The 25,033-nt window shown below is 46.4% G+C and overlaps 1 protein-coding gene across 2 annotated transcripts; it reads left to right on the top strand.

Annotated features, from left to right (window-relative positions):
• Window positions 1-2,394: 2,394 nt before the first annotated feature.
• Window positions 2,395-20,596, top strand: tnk1 (tyrosine kinase, non-receptor, 1). 2 transcript variants are annotated; one of them, XM_084452222.1, is made up of 14 exons: window positions 2,395-2,522; window positions 5,086-5,273; window positions 5,657-5,727; window positions 8,956-9,153; window positions 10,000-10,152; window positions 11,218-11,495; window positions 12,277-12,403; window positions 14,137-14,283; window positions 15,638-15,732; window positions 17,102-17,344; window positions 17,836-17,909; window positions 18,724-19,211; window positions 19,297-19,392; window positions 20,311-20,596. In XM_084452222.1, exons 2-14 carry the CDS (start codon window positions 5,111-5,113, stop codon window positions 20,485-20,487), a joined length of 2,310 nt encoding a protein of 769 aa, XP_084308348.1. In that variant the 5' UTR covers window positions 2,395-2,522; window positions 5,086-5,110; the 3' UTR covers window positions 20,488-20,596. The 2 variants fall into 2 exon arrangements, with proteins under 2 accessions (XP_084308348.1, XP_084308349.1); XM_084452223.1 differs by having other exon boundaries at window positions 17,839-17,909.
• Window positions 20,597-25,033: the final 4,437 nt, after the last annotated feature.

Raw genomic sequence — 25,033 nt, forward strand, 5'->3', positions numbered from 1 at the left:
CTAAATATAGGGGGGGCGGACTTTTTTTTCAGATCTAGTGTTTGCTAATGCAAAATGATGACATCCCGTCAGTGAACAAAACGGCAATTCCATAAAGGGACAGCAGGTGGCACTACTGTTGTTTTTCACCATTAGAACCATGGAGACTAGAACACTTCCAGAGCATTCAGTTCTGTGACCTCTGATCTCTGAATGTGTAGCAATTAGATTTAACTAAATAGTTACACTTTATACATTATATTTATAAAGTACTATACTATACTACATATATATGAAGGAGAATACAGAAATACATGAAAAAGAAATGCAAACCAGTGCACCAATAACAGTGAAATTACATTTGCTTTGTGTAATTACAATGCTTGTTAATTACATTATGTTCAAGTTACTAGTAAGATCAGCTACTGTTTGTCTCAGCTGCATCCAAGTTCAACAGCCGTGACGAAGATTATATATCGGTCTCAAATCACCTGATCATGAGTATTCACAGTTCAGTCTGTTCACCCTCAGTACCAGCGGCTGAGCCCAGAATAAAGTGCACCACCTGGGTAATGTATCTGATACAACAACAGCAAAAAGGTTATATGGGTCAACCTCACTGCTATTCTGGTTTTGGTGGTACTGACCTAGATCCAGTAGGTATTAATCATGCTACGGCATATGTGGGAGAGTAGGCCTGCTCTACATACAACATCTGTAAAAACCTAATTGCGTTGTGTTATATGCAGTTTACTAGTGGGATTATTTCCTGTCTAGTACAGCCTATCCCATGAACGGTGAAGCTCACCCACCTCCTCTTTTGTGTATTATTCAAATCAGCTAAATGGTTCTCCACAGTACATACATATGACATAAGAACACTGCACGTTAGGGAGTATTTTAGGCACTTTCCATACCCTCCAGGCCAATCACACACCATGAAGAGAGAGAGAGAGAGAGAGAGAGAGCTTCTCATGATGAAAGATGACACTCCAAAACTTTTTACACAAGAATCTTGAAGGGTTAGACTCAGACTTCACTCCCACACACATTCAGGAGGCCTTGACTCACCAGCTCCAGAAACTCAACACAAATCTGTTAATGAATAAACAAGTGAACGAATGAGTGATGCTTACAAATCATGATCAAAAAGAACAATTCAACACAAAGTAACAGTTCAGTGACACAATCATGTCATAACGTCATGAAAGACAAACCACTTAACGCTGTCTTTGAAATGGAAATTGTTCTTTAAAGGCCACTCCTGTGTGAAGAGCTGTGTGAATGGAAGCTGGCAGGTCTCCATTGTGCAATGTAATCTGGCGGAGGGAGGGGCTAGAGTGTGATACTGTACCAGGAAGTGCAAGGTGTACAGCAGCAGGAACCCTGTAGTTTACTATTGTAATTGGCAGCCCGCGTGAGAGGTGACAATCTGGTCTGACTGGCTTGGCGGGAGCAGACCAGGCTGTGTGTGGGGGAAAGGGGGAGAACTATCTACCTAGAGAGAGAAAGAGAGAGAGAGAGGGAGAGAGAGCACTTCTGTGGGTTTCTTTTCATGTCTCTCATTGCTTCGGGCAAGTTTCAGCAGCTGCAAAGACAACCAATTGAATCAAGTCTAGTCTCTTCCTGTGTATGGGTAATTGTATGGTAATTGTATGGACGACATCGGAGAAGACTACAACTTGAGATGGGTTTTTGGCGCTATGAAATGCAATATGATGATTCACCTTGAATTACCTGATATTCAACTTCATAATATTTCAAATTATGACTTCTGACTCAGGGCTTGCTTTGTTAGCCAACAAGCACCCGGCCAAGACAGTATCTCATTCAAATGTAAAACGATGAGTTACATGAAGCTCAGAAAATCAGGTTTTATTCATGACATGTACTGTACAGTATATGGTACAGTGTACAATATACAGTGAAATTTACATTACCATATATATGTGATTCAATAAAACACTTTTAAGTTAATGTTATCAGATTGTTCCATCAATCTGTCATTGATGGAAAATGCCGTTTCATTTTCAGTCTAGCCTAAATGATGTTGGAGGATATGAGCTCCAAAATATATGTTATATGCTGATCCATACAGGCCATAGTCTTGTAATACAGAACAACTGTTAATGTGCCTTAAAGAAGAAGTGCCATGTGATCTCCAGGCGGATGGCTACTTCAGCATAGCACCTGTCAAGGTGCGCAGCAGTGACAGATCGAGCGGGGCGGCGTCAGTGAAAAACACGGAAGAGGCGGGGTTAGGGATGCACAACAGGTAGTTTGAAAAGGTTTCTGCTCGGTTACAGAGTAACTTCTGTACGAAGAATACAATTTTGTTTTACAAGATAACAAAAAAAAAACCGCGGCACGTTAAAATGAAGAGTACGCGAAGCTAAATACTCATTAGAAGAACTATGTGACTATGTGATTCGTCGAGCCCATGCGTACCTGCAGTAGCCTGGTGACAGTGAAGGACTATTTCGTCTCGCATGTAGATTCGGGAGTGCTGGAATCATAAACAACACTGGTCAGTTTTATTAACGGTAGGTACTTCCTAGGGAATTCCACTTAATGGTGGATTGGACTTTGGTGTGTGGATTTACATAGACTAGTTAGGCTATAGCTTACTGTATAAATCAGATGTTTATTTGCAAATAAAGAAGTTGTAAGATTGCAAAGCATGATTAATAAGTAGGCTATGAGTGTGCGGTTAGAGAATGTTATTTTTGAGTTGACCTTCCCCAAAATGCACTTTATAGTCCCAATCATAGTCCAAAACTCAATTAATTTAGAAGGATGTGATCCTAACCAGTTGTGATCTATCCTATAAGATATAATATATATGCCCTGGCAAAGAAAACTACACAAGCACGGTAGGAAGGAACATTTTAATCTACATAATGTTACATGAAAACTTCCACAGTGTTATAAAGGATTTGCAGTCCAATGACATTTATTATTCTATACTTTAGATAAAGTGGCCACAGTAGGCTGGATGGCTACTGTGGTGCTGCAGCTATCTGTGACCCGGCTTAAGGTATCAGAATACTATTTGCCAACAGCAACACTGCATTAACCAGAGCACAATTAACACACACCCTTTGTTGTAGACTGTTGAAGATGAGTAACAGAAAGTGCTGGTTGTGTTTCGTCCCCCCCCCTCCTGAGAATCAGTCTGTGATTCCTGCTGCAACAAGAGTCGACAGATGCACAGTTTGATTGTGAAACTGTCATTTTGTCAGGGTTCTCCTATATCAACGATCATGTTTCCAACTGTTTTCTGGCTCCTCGGATTACGCCATATGGTCAGCTCCATATGTTTAGCTCCATTTTGATCGTGTGTGTTTCAATGGAAGTAGCCTCAAGTGTGAACAAAGCAACTTAACATGCTCCCCGGTTCAGCAACAAAGCTTGCATCTGAGGGCCCCTCCTTCAAAGCTACCCGACTTTGTAATGATCGGACACGTGAAACATACTTGTGTGCTTAATAGGCACCCCCCATCATCCTCTCTCCACACACATACACACACACACACACACACACACACCAGTTCAGAAGCATATTCAGTAGCTGAGCGAGGTTAAAGATTTCTACATTATGTACATAGAGTCAGTCCAGTCGAATGACCTCAGAGCGATGGTATGAGGAGTGACCCCAGCGCTGACTGGCTCACGTGCAGGTGAGGTATAGCCATCCCAGCCCCACAACAGTGTGTTTTAGCGTAATGGGTTTGGGTGTGGTCTCGGGAGTAGTTTTGGGAGTGCCACATTAACCCTCCTGCCTGGGCTAGCCCCCTTATTGCACATAATATCTCCACTGTCTTCACAGGGGAGTTTACATCGAGCGTGTGTATGATGACGCTGTTCTATAATGTGGCTGTCGAGGTGAGATGGATGTGTGTTATTAGACGGGTCCCACGCCAGACGTTTGTGTGAGAGAACCTGTTGGTCTGTAGTTGACACAGGAATGTAGGCCCCTCCTGACTCATACCCTGCTCTCCAGTCCAGTCTGTACACAGCAGGCTATGGTTTTACGACGGTTGTTACCTGAGGCACAATTAGATAATTATGTCCTCTGAAACTGACAAGGGAGCAACACAACCCGGCAGGGTGATAGTAGCTATAGTATCACTTTTATAAAGGTCTTGTTTGTGGGGAGTGGACAGTTCATTTGAAGGCGTAAGTGATATCGTTGTCTTGTTCAGAAGACATGACACTGCTATTAAGCGATTCCCCACACAGAGCAAGGATTTAGTGTTGTGGCACTTGAGCATCGTTTGGGTTTCTTTCTTTGGGGTTACATAACTGGGTGAAACTGTTCTGGTCGGACTGGTTTATGGCCGTCCAACCATTCACAAACGTTCCATGTCTGTATGTGACGTGACATACAGTAGGTTCCTTGAAAGTTCATACAGTAAGTGGTGTTGTTCAAAATGACTCCAGTCCTCTTTGAAATAGACATTTGTTAGTTTGTTACTGCAGCCCCTCTCTCTAGACCGCAGAGCTGCTAAGGTTTATGGTTGAATACTTGTTAGGTGTCCATGGTGACTGTAAGTAGCCTGTGTGTGTGTGTGTGTGTGTGTGTGTGTGTGTGTGTGTGTGTGTGTGTGTGTGCGTGCGTGCATGCGTGTGTGTGCGCATGCGTGTGTGTGGCAGCATAGTTACAGTAAAATAGAGACTCCTTAGTGAACAGGGGCCCAGAAAAGGCTTTGTCGCCCCTGGTTACGGTCCTTCCCCTGAACCACAAGGGGTGCAAGGGGTGGGTTTTATTAGCGATATTTTAAAACAGCCTGTAAACATGGTTACTCAAAAAGGGAGCAGTCTTGACATTTTTACTGGGAATTAGCACACAATGTTTGCTGTCTAGTCGGACTTGTTCTCAACTTGTTGGCTTGTAGGCTTTGATTGGTGAGACGCATGCAATCAATCCCTGTCCTGTTGCCTCTCTCTCCTCTCTGGTCAGTTATACAGTAGATTGGTATCTAGACTACTCTAAGAAAGGAGGGGGTGTTTAAAGAGTATTGTTACATGGCCGTTAATGCCTCGGATGTGTTCCCTTCCTCCGCTGCCCGTCGTGACCTTTTCCCTTTGCCCCCCCCCCCCCAGCGTTGCCGCGGTGCCGGCTAGGGTCATGCTGATGGACCAGGACACTCAGTGGCTATACCACCTCCTGGCTGAGGTCCAGCTGGAGCGCTTCTACCTGCGCGTCCGCGACGGCCTCAACATCACCCGCGTTGAGCACTTCGCCTACGTCAAGGAGGCTGACCTCGAGCAGATCGGCATCAGCAAACCGGGTTAGTCAGCCGCTCTTGCCATTTTGACCCTAGCTGACCATTTTGACTTGTCTGCCCAATCAGATTCAATCCAGACTATGTAAAACAACAACAATCTAACAACCGCTCCGCCGAAGACAACTGTGATTGGTTTAAAGAAATACAGGTCTGGCTATGTAATAGTGTAGAGACAAGTCTGGCTATGCAAGACTATTTTGACCCTAAAATGATTTATATATTGTATTGGTATTTCAGTGTTATACGTGCTTTACAGTTGCATAATCTTCTGAATGTGTACATGTTTGTACAATCGTATCATGTGGAGGGACACTGCTAGGTGCTAAAGATTAGCTTTCTTCTGTGCAGTGTGGCTGTGTGCTAAACTAGCCGCTCTTTACACTTAGGACAGAGAAGACTATGGGACGCTCTGAAACGCTACAAGACCAACGCGCGACCGCGGTCGTGGATGGCCAAGGTGAGATATTCACCCCCCCCCCCCCCCCCCCCCGTCGTCCGTGTCCAGAGTGTCTGGCTGGCTACCGTAGCATGTCTCCCAGATCAGACCAGCCAGAGCACAGAGGTCCATCAACCAGCTGCAACTGGATGTTCTGAGATCCAGGCTCTAAAGTGGAGGCGACCGAGGCTTTGCTCTGGCTGTTCCTAATCTGTGGAACAGTTTACCTACTTTAAGAATTGCCCAGACCATAGGAGTCTTTAAGTCGTTGTTAAAGACCCACCTCTTCTCGTTGGTGTTCAGTTTGAGGAGAGCTAGATCCCTCAAAGTCATTTTAAACTGCGCTACTATTTGTGTGTATTAGTATTATGTTGATTGTTTGTTATTGTTTGTTTATTTGTTTCATATCTATTTTTGGTATTCCTGTTCGGCATTTTGGTCAACCATGGTTGTTTTAAATGGTTGTTTTAAAGGATTAACATGGTGGTTCAATATAACACTTTCCAGGTATCTTTAGGCAACAACAAAACACATGTGTTTAACTATTTCAGAATTCATCCATACAAATTCTTTTAAAACATGTTTTTAGAGGTCTGAATCTGCCACTCAAAAAGTTCACTCACTCAAAACTGGGCGTGATTCATAACAACTGATTGACAGTTCTCTGAGCAAATGACCAACTGGAATCATTCTGATTGACAGGCGTGTGCCCCGTTACCATAGCTACCACCGCTCCGAGCTAAACAACACAAGAGCTAGATCGCGCAACAGCCAGATCAATAGCCATTTTTCTAGCTGCTAACCAGGGGCATTTACAAAGTCCTTAATATTATATTAACCCCCAAACATTATAAAGATACACGCTACCTAACAGGCCGTATCCTCGAATTTGCATTAGGCCAATTTGGGAAAAGTACGATAAAAGTATAACGACGACACGTCTCCCCCGCGACAGAGGAAAAGCACCCTGCAGCCGGCCACGCAAGCTTGGAGGCTTGGGCTATTAGACTAGCTTTCAGCCAGCTACGAACAGTATAGACCTAGTTAGTCAAATAATTGCAACTGTGGGTCTTACCAGAAGACAGATCATTTGCGCTGTGAAACCGATATAAAATCCGCATTGTTCACCAGTCTAACGTTATTTATCTTAGTAGGTGTCCAACAAAGCCAGTTGAACACTGAAACGTTACTGTTCTGGGAACATCTGTCAGTTGTGGTGATATAAAGGAACTGAGTGGAATACCACCGCAATAACTGATTATTAGTCAGATCAATTCAATCATTATAGCTTGTTTCATATACAAAGGCAACACAATGTGCGCTTTACAGAAAGGGGGAGAGGATGTAGCCTACATGTAGCCTACTTATCCTACCCCGAATTATGTGGGAGACTGCATGCGTTTGGAGAGATAGCGGGCCGTGCACCACGACTCCGTGAGCGCAGCGGTCAAGGGGTATAGCCTACTCCGGAGTCTGGAGACTAACAGGTCATGCAGTCAATAGATCTCGTTTTGAATGTTATTGTAATGCCCTCTGGTTCTAATAGAATATATCTACTGGAGCTGTTTAATCCCAAAATGCGCAATGCTTCCTGAAGTTGGGTCGGATCGAGGTGCTGGGATGATCAACATTATGTGGAGCAGATGCCACAGTGATGATAAGGTTTACACAACTTTCAGAATGTTTTGCAGAATTACAATTATTTAGAGTTGTAAATTATGAAAGGAACATAATAACTTGACTTAATATCTTCACCTCCACCCACCCTGAAATGTAGTCATAATTTTAGCACAGTAGCCTCTATATGCGCATCACAACGCTGCAATACAAGACCTTAGGACAAACGATTCAGTACACAGCAGGTGTGTTTGATCAAGTTCAAATGTGAGAATAAATAAATGACAAAAACCCGCACGGGTACTGTAGGACTACGTCTTTATTTTCCGAGGTAATTGTTGCGCATACAACATGACATTAAATTAAGACATAGGCTACTTTCTCATAAAACAGGGTGGTGTTGTAACATTTATAATATCATTAGGTGACATTGGCTGCAACCTGTCCTCCAGGACCTGCACACCTCCAGAGCCCTGAAGGGACCTGGACCTCCCGAGTCCCAGTATTGGAAATGTAGTGATCTGGCTACAAGAAAAGGGGACAAATTATAAAAGCGATTAGTAATAGCATCGATATTTTGCATATGCAAAACAGCATAAATTACAACAATAGGCTATTTATCAGTAAGTCTAAATTATATCGAATTAAGTTTGAGCGAGAGATAATCGGGTGATTCTTGTGGAGACAAACTGACTTATATCCACCTTTGACTTCGTAACGTTGCCTATTGTATTGGCCTATACAACAAAGCACAACAGTTATGGTAGGCTATCGCTTCGGAAACCTTACAGCACAGTTTGCACCTGGTGCAAGTAGATTTGATGCCAGGGAAGAGTACAGTATGGTGCGCTGTGTTTATACCAGGGAAGGGTACAGTATGGTGCGCTGTGTTTCTGCCATTGCACTGGAGGGCTAACGTTACCAAAAGCAAATGCATTGAGAGCTAACGTTAGCATGCTAGGATAATTAACACAGCTAGCTGACATTCCAAACATTAGGCTAGCTAACGTCAACATGCTGGATAAAGACAGATAGCTAGCTGGATCAGACAGCTTTTTAAAAACTGTTGCCAATTACAGCTAACGTTATGGTTCGTTTATCTAACATTAGCTAGGTTGGCTATTAATCAGACACGATCATGGTAAAAACTTCCCAATTTGTATGACAACCACAAATACAATTAGGCCTATAAAATGTACAAATTATATTAAAATAAGAGGTGGTCATCATTGAGACTGCAACTATTCAATTGTTCTCAAGATGAGAAAAGGTTCAGAACTACCTTACCGTGTTCGATAGATGGTGAAACGGCGCAGACAGGTTTCTGTTGGAGGCGGTGCAGGGGAGTGGAGGCGGGATTTTCAAACTTTAGGGTGACGCCAAGAATGGGAAAAACGTCACGAATTCGGAGTATTTTTACCCCGAGTCAAATTGGACTGAAAATGTTACGCTTCCAGTTTCTCAAAAACGACAAAACGGATAGATTTAATGTTTTTATTGTGTTTCTTCAATGTCCTATTGTGCAAATAGCACGTTCAAACTCAAAAAAAGTGAAAATCACCATGTTAATCCTTTAAATGTACGAGTTTGACTTGACATGTCCATGACACCTCCGTGCTCGGCGGTGTCCAGGTGTTCAGTGGGCGTGGCCCGGAGGGGGGTGACCAGTGGAGCGCGGGGGGGCCGGGCGGCCCTGGGTTGGGTCAGGAGACGGGCCGGTCCCTCACCTGCCTGATCCAGGACAGCGAGCTCAGCCTGGGGGAGAAGCTCGGCTCTGGCTCCTTCGGCGTGGTGAAGAGAGGGGAGTGGCACACGCCAACCGGCAGAGTGGTGAGACTCCGCCCCTTTCCTTCATTCATTCATTCATTCATTCATTCATTCATTCATTCATTCACTCAACTTTTACGTTAAATGCCACTTTGGATAAAAGCGTGTGCTAAATGACTGTAATGTAATGTAACGCTCAAGATGTTGATGTAATATAACCTTTATTTATTCAGGAAGTCTCATTGAGATGAAAATCTCTTTTGCAAGAGAGACCTGGCCAGGGAAGCAGCAGTAAACAGTACAATAGTTACAGACAATACAACAGTCAACAATACATAAAACTAGACACAGCTATTCAGTCTGGAGTAAAACATAGCATCTCAAAAAAGTACATTCCTCTGTTACAGTATCTTGTAGGAGATTTTAAAAATCAGATGTGGTATGATTGGTTCGTTTCACTTCTTCCTGTAGTTCAGCCTGCAGCCATCTTGCATTTGACTTAATACCGTGTCATCTAGAGTATTTTTAAACTACAGTACAGTGAATGACTTAATACCGCGTTATCTATAGTGGTTTTAAACTATGGTACAGTGAATGACTTAATACCGCGTCATCGAGAGTATTGGTCTCAACAGAAGAATTGAATTGAGAATAATTGAAGAAAGCCGTTTTGGCTGTTCGGCTACCTGTGTTCAAATCAACATACCTAAAGACCCAATCACACCCAACATCAGTTAAATCAACACACCTAAAGACCCAATCACACCCAACATCAGTTAAATCAACACACCTAAAGACCCAATCACACCCATCATCATTCTGTCCACCCAATCCTCTCCCTCTTTCTTCCTCTTATTTCATCCCTCCCTTCCCCCTCTCCCTCTCCTCTCTTCTCTGTTGCCATGGCAGCTGCCTGTGGCGGTGAAGTCCCTGAGGAGCAGTCTGTCCCGACAGACGGACACGCTGACAGACTTCCTGCAGGAGGTGACCACCATGCAGTCTCTGGACCACCCCAACATCATCCGCCTGTACGGAGTGGTGCTCACCCAGCCGCTCAAGATGGTGAGTTAGAAACACACAGACCGTCCATCTCTATGAAGCACAGAGTTAGACCCAACATACACACACAGAAGGTGATTTGAGACCATCTCTACTACAGAACAGACACACAGACCATCTCTACTACAGAACAGACACACAGACCATCTCTACTACAGAACAGACACACGCAGACCATCTCTACTACAGAACAGACACACACAGACCATCTCTACTACAGAACAGACACACGCAGACCATCTCTACTACAGAACAGACACACAGACCATCTCTACTACAGAAGACACACACAGACCATCTCTACTACAGAACAGACACACAGACCATCTCTACTACAGAACAGACACACAGACCATCTCTACTACAGAACAGACACAGGCAGACCATCTCTACTACAGAACAGACACACAGACCATCTCTACTACAGCACAGACACACAGACCATCTCTACTACAGAACAGACACACAGACCATCTCTACTTCAGAACAGACACACAGACCATCTCTACTACAGAACAGACACACGCAGACCATCTCTACTACAGAACAGACACACAGACCATCTCTACTACAGCACAGACACACACAGACCATCTCTACTACAGATGTACTGTGTTGGTAGAATTGAGAGTTGACACCAGGCCTATGTTCTGTGACGTGTAGACCTGTGGCCAAGTTATTTACCAATATTTACATCCATTTCCTCCAAGATTCACATGTTGTCTTATCCTGCACCTGTCCTAAAGACAGGCTGCACCTGCACACAGCTCAGCTACTCTACTGTAATATTTACATCAACAATTACGTAACAGTTAATTGCAGGATTGCTAAACAAAATCGAATCTGTGGCATTGGGATCGAAGGTTTAGAACGTCTCTAGCAAACTATCTGAGCCCGTCTCTCAAGACGCCGCCAGCGCCCTCTGTTCAACGGCTACGTCTCACCCATTATCTCCTGCACCTCGGCGACGGTCAGGGCGCTTGCTGCCAGGGATCCTCCTCTCCCGGGTTCAAAGGTCACACCTCAGTTTATAACCACCCTGTCTCTCATAACCCCCCCCGTCCCCAGGTGACGGAGCTCGCCAGCCTGGGCTCGCTGTACGACACGCTGCGCTCGCGCCAGTACGAGTACCCGCTGGCGCGCCTCTGGCTGTTCGCCACGCAGGTGGCGGCGGGGATGGAGTACCTGGAGGGCCGCAGGTTCGTCCACAGGGACCTGGCCGCCCGGAACGTCCTGCTGGCCTCCAGGGAGCTGGTCAAGATCGGAGACTTCGGCCTCATGAGGGGCCTGAGCCTGGACACGGACCACTACGTGATGACGGCACACAGACGCATCCCCTTCGCCTGGTGAGGAGGAGGAGGAGCTATGGGGTGGAAGAGGAGTTTAAGGGTGGAGGAGGGAGCAGGGGGAGGGGCTATGGGGTGGAGGAGGAGTTTAAGGGTGGAGGAGGGAGCAGGGGGAGGAGCTATGGGGTGGAGGAGGGGTTTTAAGGGTGGAGGAGGGAGCAGGGGGAGGGACTATGGGGTGGAGGAGGAGTTTAAGGGTGGAGGAGGGAGCAGGGGGAGGGGCTATGGGGTGGAGGAGGAGTTCTAGGGTGGAGGAGGGAGCAGGGGGAGGGGTTATGGGGTGGAGGAGGAGTTCTAGGGTGGAGGAGGGAGCAGGGGGTGGAACTATGGGGTGGAGGAGGAGTTCTAGGTTGGAGGAGCAGGGGAGGGAAGGAGAAAGAGAAGTAGGAGGAGAAGTTAGGAGGTGGAGGAATTGTAGGGGGGAGGAGGTGCAGGAGTCAGGGTGAGGCTCAGGAGCAGGAGTTAGAGGGAGGAGGTGGAAGAGGAGGAGGAGGATGTGTTAAAAGGAGGAGTATGAGTTAATCTACTGTCTGTTGTGTAATAAGGCGTGTGTGAGGAGCGTAGATGGAGAGAGAGAGAGAGCAGATGATTGCTGGGTACAGTGGGCTAGACTGGCCAGTGACTCACAGTGTCATCATTCCCATCAAGGAGGGTTTAAGCTGCAAAAATTGGTTGTTCTCATTTGTGGTTGTGCGCTCCCTCCCTCCACCCCCCCACCCCCCCTCCTCCTCCCCCTTCTCCTCCTCCTCCCCCCCTCCTCCTCCTCCTCCTCCTCCTCCAGGTGTGCTCCAGAGTCTCTGCGCGTGGGCTCCTTCTCTCACTCCTCTGACGTCTGGATGTTTGGCATCACCCTGTGGGAGATGTTCACCTACTGTGAGGAGCCCTGGCTGGGCCTGTCTGGCAGACAGGTGTGTGTGCGTGTGCGTGTGTGTGTGTGTGCGTGCGCGTGCGTGGAAGAGGGAGAGAGAGAGAGAGTACTGTATCTGTATGCGGGAGTGTGTGTGACAGTGTATCTGTACGTGGGAGTGTGTGTGAGAATGTATCTGTATGTGGGAGTGTGTGTGTGTGAGAATGTATCTGCATGTGGGTGTGTGTATGTGAGAGTGTATCAGTATGTGGAAGTGTGTGTGAGAGTGTATCTCCATGTGGGTGTGTGTTTGCAAAGGTGTGTCCCGCTCACCTGCCAAGGAGACCGCCAAGGATAATTTTTACTGGCCCAAATTAGGCTGTAAATAGCCTTTTTGTGCCACATAATGTACAGTATGTTTTCAGCAGCCTACTGTACATTTCATTGAGAGAATAGGATATTGTATTGAATAAAAACCTCAAGAAATGGCCTGACCAGACCTTGAGCAAAATGATATTTCAATTCAATTCAAGGTTTCCCAGAATGCTCCAACGTCATGGCGTGTTACGATAACAAATGAGCTGTAGGTTTTCTCTTTAGCCTTACTCTACAAACTCCGTTGTCATCATATCTCCGCCTCTCACAAAACATTTTCTGGTTCAGTGTTAGCTGTGAGGGTTTAACGTTAGCGGTTAGCGTTAGGGCTCAATGTTAGCGGTTTAACGTTAGCGGTCTCTTCCTCCTCCCATACCTCAGTGGAGGGATGGCTTTTTACAGGAGACTTCACGCCTTCTTCTAAGTATCAATTGCCATATAACATTAGCTAGCTTTTAGGAGATGACACATAGCCTAGCTGAAATAATAAAGGTAATTTGGCACGTTCGTTGGCCTCCCAGACCACGGTTTGAGTTACTGGCCTCGCGCCAACGCTGAGTGTAACTGAGGTGAACTGGTTTGAACTCACTCCTCAGTATGAATACCACCCACCCGTGCCAAAATCGCTAGCTTTTTGATGGCGTAGCTGGCCGAAGCAGTATTTATGAGAGGTGATCATGTACAGTAGCTGGCTAAAGCAGTGTTTATGAGGTGGTCATGTGCGTTGGCGTCAGAGGACCTGAGCTGGAGTCCAGTGTGGGCAGGTGAGGGTGGAAGCAGAAGCAGAATTGACCAGTGGCACATTCAGTGATGAGATATATGTGTAGAAGCTGGTTCCAGCAGTTATCCAGCTATTTCCTCCCAGCCACCAAGCAAGATTCTTTTTAATAATATTTAGTTGCAATAATTCTGTTACAAAAATGTACCGCCAGTGTGTCAGGTAACCTTAACTCACCAAATAGAAAATCTACCAGCATTTGTAGCTTGGCAGGTGTTGATTCGGGACCCTGTGTGTAGGTGCGGGTTTTAGGTGTGGGGGTTTTTAACCTGACGCGCCAGATGGTTTGCTTCGCATAACCATCTGGGAACTCTCCCTTGGAAATTGTTTGGAAAAGGGCAGGTACTTTCAAACTTGGCAGGTGATTGGATGAACCATCTGTCTATCACCGCCTATCACGCGGCAACTTCAACCGCCCCTCGCTGTCGTCACACCTAAACCCGCCCAGCGTAGCTGTTTGTAATTCATATTCCTCAGAGCTAATTGGCGCTGATTGGCGAGATTGTTTTACAATCTGACACAAACAGATCAGTCGAACGGAGAGTGTCCAGACTGATTTGCGAAAGAAACAGAATGTGACCTCTGAATTGTTTTAGGGTGTCTGCCTGACCTTTGCCCTCTGTGTGTGTGTGTGTGTCCAGATCCTGTGGCGGGTGGAGCGGGAGGGCGAGCGTCTGGAGAGGCCGCCCGACTGTCCCCAGGAGCTCTACGCCGTGATGAGGAAGTGCTGGGCCTGCTCCCCCCCCGACCGGCCCACCTTCACCCAGCTCAGCACCCTGGTGGCGGAGGTCCGTTCCCTCACACACACCGTACCTCCACACCAACGTACACAGCGTACCCTAAAACATGCACCCTCACACAGGTTCTACACCAACGTACCCTAACACATGCACCCCCACACAGGTTCTACACCAACATATCCTAACACATGCCCCTCCACACAGGTTCCACACCAACGTACTCTAACACATGCACCTCCACACAGGTTCCACACCGACCTTCCTTTTATAACAGGTGGCAGAGGTCCGTCCCCTCACGCCTCCACGCCAGGGTTCACACCAGTCAGTAGACTGTACATCCCAGTCATGGTCAGTAAAGCCTTCTGTAAGACCAGGTGACATCAGCAGTCACAGTGCTGGATCATACACATACTGTATACATGATGTGAGGGTTAGGGGGCTGGGTGGGGGGGGTTTGCCCAGTGGATATGAACCCGGGTTAGCGTAAGGGATACAGTCAATGTTTTTCTCATACCTACATGTGCCGATAGTTGCAGTAAGATTTGGGTGAGAGAGGGAGAGAGAGAGAGAGAGAGTTCCAGGGCGGAGCGGTCGGAGGAGGAGCCCGGGCGTTCTTTCGACGGGTCTTCAGAGGGTCTTCAGAGACCGCCGTCTGCAGAGAGGGGAGGCGCCGTTCCCTTTACCTCCCGGTAGGCGAAGCAGCCGGGTCTGGAACGGAGGCGGGCCGCAGCTGGAGGCCAGCTGAGGGTGCAGAGGAGGGGGGTTGTGCGGGAGGATCCGGTCAGCTTGAACGCCTGACCGGCCGCGGCGTCCTGGACGCGTCGCAGAGGTCTGCCGGTGAGCAACGGCAGACGGGAGCTGCGGTAGTCAGGGCCAGAGATGACCGCTGCCTGGACCAGGAGTTGCACTTCTTCTGTCGTGAGGAACGGGTGTGGCTCTTAATGTTGTAGAGGGAGAATCTACAGGAGCAGCCCGCAGTCGCTGTGATGGTGGCCGTACGGGACAGTTGGCCATCCAGAATCAACCCTGTCTGGGATGTGTACCAGATGTGTGTGAATAGTTACACACAGGAGTTGCTCATCGCTACCAGATTCCACAACAACTGACATCTTCTGCTCCATGTCTCCAGGACCTACAGTAAATAATGTTCCTCTCAAAATGGTTCTCTCACTGTTTCCTTTTTCCTTTCTCTCTCTCTCTTCCTCTCTCTCTCTCTTTCTCTCTCTCTCTCTTTCTTTCTCTCTCCCTCTTCCTCTCTCTCTCTCCCTCTCTCTTTTTCTCTCTCTCTTCCTCTCTTTTTTCTCTCCATCTCTTTCTCTGTCGCTTTCTCTATCTCTCTTCTCTCTCTCTCTTTCTCTTTCTCTCTCTCTCTCTCTCTCTCTCTCCCTCTCTCTCTCTGAAGGCTAAGCCTATGGAGGTGCGTGCAGTGAGGGACTTCTCTGAGCCCAGGAAGCTCACCCTGCTGGCCAACGACCTGGTGACCATCATAGACCACGGGTGAGAGAGAGAGAGAGAGAGAGAGTGGGGGAGAGAGAGAGAAGGAGAAAAAGGGGGGCATTGTTACTGCTTCAAAGGCCTCCACTTCAAAAGAGCGTTCCAGACTCTAATCCCTACATTCTTGTCCCTCTCTGTAGGAGGGGGTGTGGCTGGTATCAGTCACTAAAGGCCATTCTCTTGAATGGCTCTAGGACAGGTTCATTTACTAGTCAGCAGACCAACCCCCCCCCCCCCATGATGTTGAGAGAGAGGAACACAAGCTAACGGTCAGCAACAACATGGTCAGGACTGGGGATCAAACCCCGGGTTCTAGTGGAGACCGCGGCCTCAAGCCTGCATCACACCTCGCTTCTATTGTGGCTATCAAAGTAAAGATGCCTCTAATTAGATCCCTTTAGGAAAGATAGCTACTTCTATCTGGAGGGGACCTCTAATATAAAGCATAGGCTACTGTAGATGATCAAATGCCAATCTGTTGATATCAAACAAGTGCTTAGAGGACTAGTTTGGTATTTAGCTAACATCATAAGCCCTGTTGTAAGGTTATTTATTATCATATACAAAGGTCCATATCAAAATTCTGACAGACTAAAACTACTCTTTCAAGGTCCAGGATGTGGTCAGGAGAGCGGTCGCTGAATGTTAGATAGTGAGTAGAGCATGTACAGGTTGTCTATAGCAGTGGTTCCCAACCTTTCTCCCCTAGAGTCCCCCCAACTAACACCTGATAGAATTTGCGCCCCCCCCCCCCCTTCCAAGTCATTGTGAACGTCCAGTCTACGTCCTACAGTGGTCAACACTGGATGTCCAGTCTACGTCCTACGGAGGTCGACATAAACTTGACGTTCACAACGACATCAGGTGAAAGTTAGGGTACAATGAAGCGCTTCGACAACTTAGCAGTAACGTCAATGTTGACGCGATTCGGAGTCAGATTAATTTGTTACAAATTAGAATTGTAGTGTAGTAGGCTTTTGGCCCTATCAGACACAATCCTGTATTTTGTTATAACTGCTGTGTGACATGTCAATGACATGGTTCTTTCACAAATATTTGTCTAGCTAAATATGATATTAAGGCCTCAATTTATCTGAGGCCTTGCTCCCCCCCCCCACGATCGTTGGCGCCCCCCTAAGGAGGGCCCGGACCCCAGTTTGGGAAACCCTGTTCTATAAGGAGATCTTCCAAGTCAAGTGTTGTGCATTGCTGGAGGGAACAGTGTTTCAGTAGTCTTGCATAGCCAGACCTATCTCCACACTTGTACATAGCCAGACCTATCTCCACACTTGTACATAGCCAGACCTATCTCCACACTTCCGTAGCGTGTTTCATGTATGTTCTCCACGTGTTCTTCCTGGTTCCCCTGCAGTCTGGAGCTGTGTGAGTGGCGGGGTCAGAACCAGCGGACCCTCACAGCGGGCTGGTTCCCCCCTAGCCTGGCCGCGCCCTCCGTACCTGCCCCAAACAGCGCCGCCCCCGGCCCGACCCCCGGCCCTGGCCCCGCCCCTGGCACCAGCCACATCTCCGCCCCCTTGCGGGGCAGTCTGCAGCACACGGGACACGGAGACACCCACCCTGACCGCAGCTGGGGCACGCCCGAACGCCTGGACGAGTCAGTAGGCCTTTCTCAGCATCTCAGTGAGCTCTTAAAGACGCGGATACAGGAAGTGGCAATCTCAAGGATTTCAGTTTCATTGTCTTTGGCGCCACCTTTTGGCAATAGGCAGTAACTGCAGGAGTCCTTTTTCAAAACCAAACAGCTTCACATGAGTTTTTGTCAGAGATTTCGAAACCAAAGACGAGCCACCAATCACATCACCTGTGCGCTGCTGATGAGTACTGCGCAGGAATGTCACCTCAGACACCCACATTCACGAAACTTGCCAATGCTGCAAATGGAAAGGCTTTCATGAATGGAGAACAGGCTGAATCATTACTGTTACCTAAATGTAGATAGCAACAAAACAGACATTTATTTATATGAAAATCCTTGAGATTGCCGCCATAAGGTGTCAATCAGTCAGACTGTGACCCCCTGGGAAGCAGAGTTTGTTTACATGTTTATCCTGTGTGTTTATTGATGCGTTTGTGTTTATTTCCCAGCAGTGTAAACCGGAGGACTGTCCTAGCCATCAGAGACAGAGAAAAGGAAGGGTCCAATCTAAAAAAGATGGCAGGTGAGGATTCAGTGTTCCACTCATGCGGGTCTCTGATTGGCCCCCACATGATGACATCACAGGGGGTCTGTTAAAATGGGCTCTGTTCATTCATCAGTCCGTTCCTGCGTCTGTCACACCAGCTATACCAGAGATCACCACCGAGGGTGATAGCCACACTGCAGTTTTCCCATTGCCAATATATACACTAAAAACTATACTATACTGTCTCAGTAAAAGTACAGCCCATTATTCTATTCTAGAAGACTTTCCAAAACCACAATTACACAATTCAATTTCCCTTAGGGGATTAATAAGGTCATCCATCCATCCATCCATCCATCCATCCATCCATCCATCCACCAGCACCTTGGCTAACGCCAGCTGGTTCAAACCCAGCTGCTGTTAAACAGCATAGATGATGCACCATGAGCCTTTGTTTTGCTTGATTTACATGGTAAAATGTTTTGGGTCTGTGACATTAGGGTGCCGATACTTAGAGGCAACAAATGTCAAATGTAGTGGTGGTGTTGAAACTTGTTTTCACTTCATCAGAGATATTTATTCTGCCATTCTAAAAAAAAGTATTGTCGGTCTGAACATCACTGTCTCTAGAGCATTCTGGGATTGTTTCTTGTTCTTCTGAGGCGATACGTCATTGGTGGGGGGGCCACATGTTAACTGTGCACTTGTTTGTAGTGTGCTAGACCCCTTGACTGACTTGAATGTACCCTTTGCTGTATACTGTACGTACAGTGTATGTTGTGTGTACTATGGTGCTGTACAGTTTATTTTTAGACAGGAAGCTATAACCCCGGTGTGTCTTTGTTCCAAGGTATGTCTCGCAGTCTGGAGTCGGTCCTGAGTAGCACCCAGAGTCGAGGTCAGACGGTGGGCGGAGTCAGAGTGGACCCCCGCAGAGCCCCCCTCCCCGGCGCGGCCCGCAGCGTGGTCATGCAGGACCCGCGGCGGTTCAGCGAGGCCAGCATCGTCCCTCCCGCACGTCCGCCACCCCCCAACCTCAAGCGCCTCAAGCCCCAGACGGTGATCCGAGATCGGAGGCCCACGGTCAATCCGGCCCCAGGCTCCTCCTGGCCTCCGCCGCCCCAACAGCAGCTGATCCAGGCGGCCCCGGCCCCCCCGCCCCAGCCCCCCATGGGGCTCAGCAACCTGCCCAAGATGGCCCACCTCGTGCGCTCCACACCCCAGCTGGACGACCTTGGGGATAAAGAGAGGGATCGGGAGAAGGAGAGGGAGAAAGAGAGAGAGAGGGATCGGTACCCACCTCAGGTGCAGCTCACCAGGGCAGCGCTCGTCGCACAGGTATGATCAAGATGCGTAGGAGTTGGATCTGTCCAGGTCTGCGATTGGCCGGTTGTGTTACGGTTGTGTGCTCTGATTGGTCCAGGTGATGGAGGCGGTGCATGGAGTGACCATTGAGGAGGTCCGGAACGCTCTCCGTCGTAACGAGTGGAATCCGGTCAGGGCGGAGCAACAGCTCAAGGTACCGCATTCACATCCAATCTGTTAAAATATATATATATAATATCATATATAATAAATATCCAATCTCTGGTTTATAGTATATATAATACATTTCCAATCTGTTAGGTTTATATCATATATAATAAATATCCAATCTGTTAAGTTTATATCATATATAATAAATATCCAATCCATCCATCCAATCAGTTAAGTTTATATAACATATCATCCTGAATCAAGTATAAACTGACGGACAGCATAGTCAGGAGATATGGTCGCCATGAGCAGTAGTTACACTGTACTGCCATTATACTAAAGGTAATACAGTAGTTACAATGTACTACTATTATACTAAGGGTTATACAGTAGTTATGCTGTACACTACATTTATACTGTACTAAGGGTTAAACAGCAGTTATATGGTAGTTGCACTGTATTACTATTATGCTAAGGGTTATACTGTAGTCGTTATATTATACTACTATTATACTAAGGGTTATGCAGTTACACTGTACTACTATTGTACTAAGGGTTATACGATTAAGAACCATTAGCTTTGTGATAACGACAGTAGGAAGTCCCCTTTATGTGTAAACTTTGTAAACTGTCTCATGTGTTCAACTAGTTCAACACTTTGCCTCACAATGAAAAGTCCTTTATAAATCAAAAAAAAAATTATTCATTATTATTAGTTGTCAAACCTAGTGCTCACCACTCACGCCCTCTCCCTCTCTGTGATGGTTATTACCAGTTCATATTTTAGTGTATTTGGGAACGGTGATGCACATGACTTACTTACATACCCAGAGTTGTGCCTAGGCTAAACTAAACCGCTGTCTGATCTCATATACAATCTTTATTGTAAGTCTCTTTGGATAAAAGTGTCTGATATGATGACTGATATAACGTCATGTAATGTGATGTCCTCCCCTCCCAGATGGAGCAGCTCTACTCCCTGAGCCTGTGCTCCAGGGACGACTGCCTCAGGATCCTCTCCAGATACCAGTGGGACCTGCAGCAGGCCAGCCGGCACCTCCTCAGACAGGCCCGGGAGGAGCGGGCGGCGGCGGCGGCGGCGGAGAGGGAGCCGGCCCCCCCGCCAACCAGGGTGTAGCCGGGAGAGGGGAGGACGCCGAACAAGGAAGGAAAGGATGAGGGAACTGGACAAAGAGAGACATGGAAAAGGATGAGGTGAAAAAGCATGGACCACGGAGAGAGCGGAAGACAACCACACACTCTCCTGTTTTTTATCGTTCCGTTTACTTTTTTTTTTTAAATGAATTGACAGCCAGCTGTATCGTCTGTTTTCTAAAATAGATAGCTATAATATCCAGATAGATTTGTACATATTGTATTCTTAATGATTATTGTATTTGAATAAATTGTGGATTCAATTTACACAAATGAATATTATGTATTCTGCAATGTAGGATATACAGTATTTACTGTAAAGTTGTAAACTGTAAAGTTGGGTGTCTTATGTCAAAAGAAAGACTTGGGTGGCGGAGGTTTAAGTGAAGCTGTTTAAAATAGTTTTTTCTAACTCAATTAATTATTAAAAGAGAAATTAATATACTGCCAAAGCAATGCAGGAGCACATGTTCAGAGATGAGGCGCAGGGTGGGGGTGGGGGGTTGAGGTTTTGATCGCCCGCCTTTAGGGTTTGTGCTTCCTTCTCCATCAGCTCCACCTGTGTGACAAAAAGATAAATATGTCAATAAAAATGCTTGTTAATGGCAAACATGATGCAACTAAAAAGAAGTCTTGTCAAAGAACTAAAAAGAACTCTTGTGAAAAACTGTCAATTTAAAAAAAACTGACTCACAATGAGGAAGCAGGTGCCCATGAGCATGGCTGTGATCTCCACGACCACGGGGAACCAGATGGAGAACTCGCATAACAAGGGAGAGATAGAAGGAAGAGGTAGGGAGAGAGAGGAGAAGAAAGAGAGAGAGAGAGACAGACAGACACATCCCCACAGTTGGTGCAGTCTCATCTTGCCACCAGGGGGCAGTGGGAGGTCATGAGGCCTCCATCTAGGGTTGGAAGGAGAGGACCCTGCCTGACAGACAGACACATGTGGACACAGCATGATACAAAGTCTGTAGCTTTAGCCAGGCTAGAGGTGACCTGGGCCAATAGAGCCTTATTACACCTTGTCCCCAGTTCATGCAATGACAGGAATCAGAATCCATTTATTGGCATGCAGTTTTACAACGTACTAGGAATTTGCTTTCAGTCGTGGTGCATAACTTTGAGGCAACATTGGACAGGGTGCAGGGACAAGATAGGACAGTGCAAAGATAGGACAGTGCAAAGGGCAAGTACAATATTCTATCGCAAAAAACGATAAGCTAAGAAAAAGAACAATATACAAAAATTACTGGAGTCGGTGTTTATACAGTAAGTATGCAGAGTGTAATGTATAAGTGAGTGTGTGTGTGTGTGTGTGTGTGTGTGTGTGTGTGTGTGTGTGTGTGTGTGTGTGTGTACTGTATGTATCGACAGTATCTCTGTGGTGGTGGAGTCTGTGGTGGGGCCGGGGGGGTCAGAGGGGGAAACAAGCCTGGTTGAAGAGGCTGATGGCCGTGGGGACGAAGCTGCCTCTGTGGCGAGCAGACGTGGTCCTGATGGACCGCAGCCTCCTGCCTGAGGGCAGTGGCACCAAGACATTATGGCCGGGGTGGGAGGGGTCTGACACAATCTTCCTGACCCGCTTCAGGGTCCTGGAGACATTGACTGGACATTTGACTGCATGTCAGTGATGCAACTGTATGCGACTATCTTATGGTGGCCTAAAGCCACATCACATCCTGTAATTATGTTATAATGTATGTATAACTGATGATTAGATAAACAGGAGATAGAGGCGTTGAAAGACGTCAAAGCAGTTGGAGGTTTGAGAAGTGACAGACCAGTCAACCAGTTCTCCACACACAGTTGTGTTACTTTTCTTTGTGATAGCGTTATTTTTTTTTTTTGTGATACTGTATCTACTGACCTAACTGGTCTGGATACAGATATGGTCCCTGTCCTGATGCTGATGATCATGTTCTGGAGTACAGGTAGGCTCTGTTATATCTGTACCGTGTAGGATAGTGGTAGTACTGATACACCGTATATATGAGTGTACTATACTACACCTGTGTGAGTACATATAGGGGCTGTGCTATACTGATCTACACCTGTGTTAGTACATATAGGGGCTGTGCTATACTGATCTACACCTGTGTTAGTGCATATAGGGGCTGTGCTATACTGATCTACACCTGTGTTAGTACATATAGGGGCTGTGCTATACTGATCTACACCTGTGTTAGTACATATAGGGGCTGTGCTATACTGATCTACACCTGTGTTAGTGCATATAGGGCTGTGTTATACTGCTTTGTACCTGTGTTGGGTATATATTAGTTCATATAGGGCTGTGCTATACTGAATGTGTGTGTGTGTGTGTGTGTGTGTGTGTGTGTGTGTGTGTGTGTGTGTGTGTGTGTTACATATTAGGGGGGCTGTATAAATCCTATATTAAATCCTAACATCTAAACTAACTAACTAAACTAAACTAACCAGGCCAGGTCCAGCCTGCTTATGTGCGTGGCTGGCTTGTTTCTGTTCAGGACTGGTAGGACGGAAGCTAGTCATGCCACTGAAATAGCTGTGAATTTAAATGACATGAAATAATGTCTGATAAATTAAGTTTAAATTTTCGACTAATATTGTTATTACAGTAACGCGGCTTGGGATTGAACCTGTGATCTACAGTTTACGAAACCAACGCTTTGCTATTCAGTCACCACACCAGTCTTGCTTCCAGCTCTGCTGCAAGAGCTTATTTTACTTTGAAATCACCATCAGTGTCGTCATGCTGTCACAATTTAAAATGGATGAATGGGGCGGTTCATTGAACATTTATAGGCAATCATGGGTGTTGATTAGGGTGTGACCAGGTGTGCTCACGTGCGCCAAGTTTAGGATTGATTGTGATTTATAATGGGAAACTGGCATAAGTCTGGCATAAGTCGATGTGGGACATGATACAAATCAGTTTTTTTTTTTGCATATGCATATTCTTCATATTTTTTCAAACTTGTTTAAGTAAGCAAGCTTAGTAACAGTCTTATAAATGAGGCCCCTGGTGTTCAACCACCCCAAGTTCTCCAACACAACTTCCCTTCATTGTTCTCTACACTGGCTCCCTGTAGCAGCTCGCATCTCTGGGACTAGCCTAAAGGGCAATGAAAGAAACAGCTCCCTCCTGCCTCCAGGCCATGATCAAGCCTTACACCTCCTCCCGACCACTACGCTCTGCTACCTCAGTGCGACTGGTTGCTCCGTCACTCCGAGGCCCCTGCGGTCGATCGACACGGCTACGGTTCTTCTCTGTCCTTTACACGTTAAATACAATTATTGTAAGTCGCTTTGGATACAAGTGTCAGCTAAATTACTAATGTAATGTACAGTAACATTTCACTGTGACTGTACACTGTACATTACATATGGCAAATAAAATAATCTTGAATCTTGAGATGGGGGGAGGGGGGGGGGTCTTGTTGATGCTAATTTCTTCCCTATCTATACTGTCTCCTCAGGTCTCCAGGATCAAGCCACTGATCAGCTTCCAGGTTGGTAGAACGTGCATCCATAGTTGTAGGGACTACATGAATAGTTAAACAAGAACAATGGTCACTTGTGGGGAAATGGGGATGGTCCTCACAAGTTAAGGGTTAATTTTAGGGTCAATTGTTAGAGTTTTGGGCTTGGGTTACAATTAGGGTTAGGTTATGTTTAGCGTTAGGTTTAGGGGTTATGGGTCAAAGGTTAGGTTTAGGGTGAGGTTTAGGGTTTAGGGCTAGGGTTAGGTTTAGGCAGTCCCCACAAATATAGGAAAGTAAACATTTGTTTCTGGACCGGGCCCGACTGTGTCCTGTCTTTTTCCAGAGCCTGATCATGTGAGGTTGGTGGGAGGAGACAGCCACTGTGCTGGTAGAGTGGAGTTGAACCACCAGGGAGAGTGGAGATGGTTATATTTTTCTTCTCTCTGGTCCATGGGTACCAAAGCAGTGCTGTGTAGACAGCTGGGCTGTGGCCCTGCTGTTTCAACAAGAGTGGTTCCTGGTGGTGAAGACCGTCCTGTATGGTGGTTTGAATATAACTGTACTGGGTCTGAGTCTGCACTGAGGGAGTGTGGAGGAGTGTATGGATTGTATAATATCTCTGATGTCATGGAGGTGGTCTGCTCAGGTAATACGCACATCATGTCATTATATTCAGCTGATGATCTTGGCAGTCACACATTTCCTAGTCTGCACCTGTCACAGTAGCTTTGAGTACTTAATAACAGACTACTAAGTTAAACTGTTATCAGGTATCTGTTGTATTTAATATTTCTGTCTGACTGGTTACAAGCTGATGTTATTTGTTGAAGGAATTCACATTATGTAAAATGACAACTTCTTTCAATCTTTCATTTTTTGTGGACAAATTGACGTTACATATAGCATCACCTAGATGTTATGTATAACATCAGCTAGTTAGTTTGATGAAAACACCCTCCTCCCTCTTGCCATCATACCAACGTCCATGCTGAAAGACATGTTGAGTTCCATAGGCCCCTGTCTTGTCACTATCATTAACAGCTCGCTTGTACCTTACACCCC

Source organism: Borostomias antarcticus, assembly GCF_949987555.1.
Source record: "Borostomias antarcticus genome assembly, chromosome: 17".
NCBI classification, from domain to species: Eukaryota; Metazoa; Chordata; class Actinopteri; order Stomiiformes; family Stomiidae; genus Borostomias; species Borostomias antarcticus.

Bases quoted from the DNA above. Each gene is read 5' to 3' on its own strand.
- tnk1 (XM_084452222.1), top strand. From the start codon at position 5,111: ATGCTGATGGACCAGGACACTCAGTGGCTATACCACCTCCTGGCTGAG. The intron at 10,153-11,217 runs GTGAGTTAGAAA...CCCCGTCCCCAG, and splicing joins TCACCCAGCCGCTCAAGATG to GTGACGGAGCTCGCCAGCCT. The intron at 17,345-17,835 runs GTCAGTAGGCCT...TTTATTTCCCAG, and splicing joins ACGCCCGAACGCCTGGACGA to CAGTGTAAACCGGAGGACTG.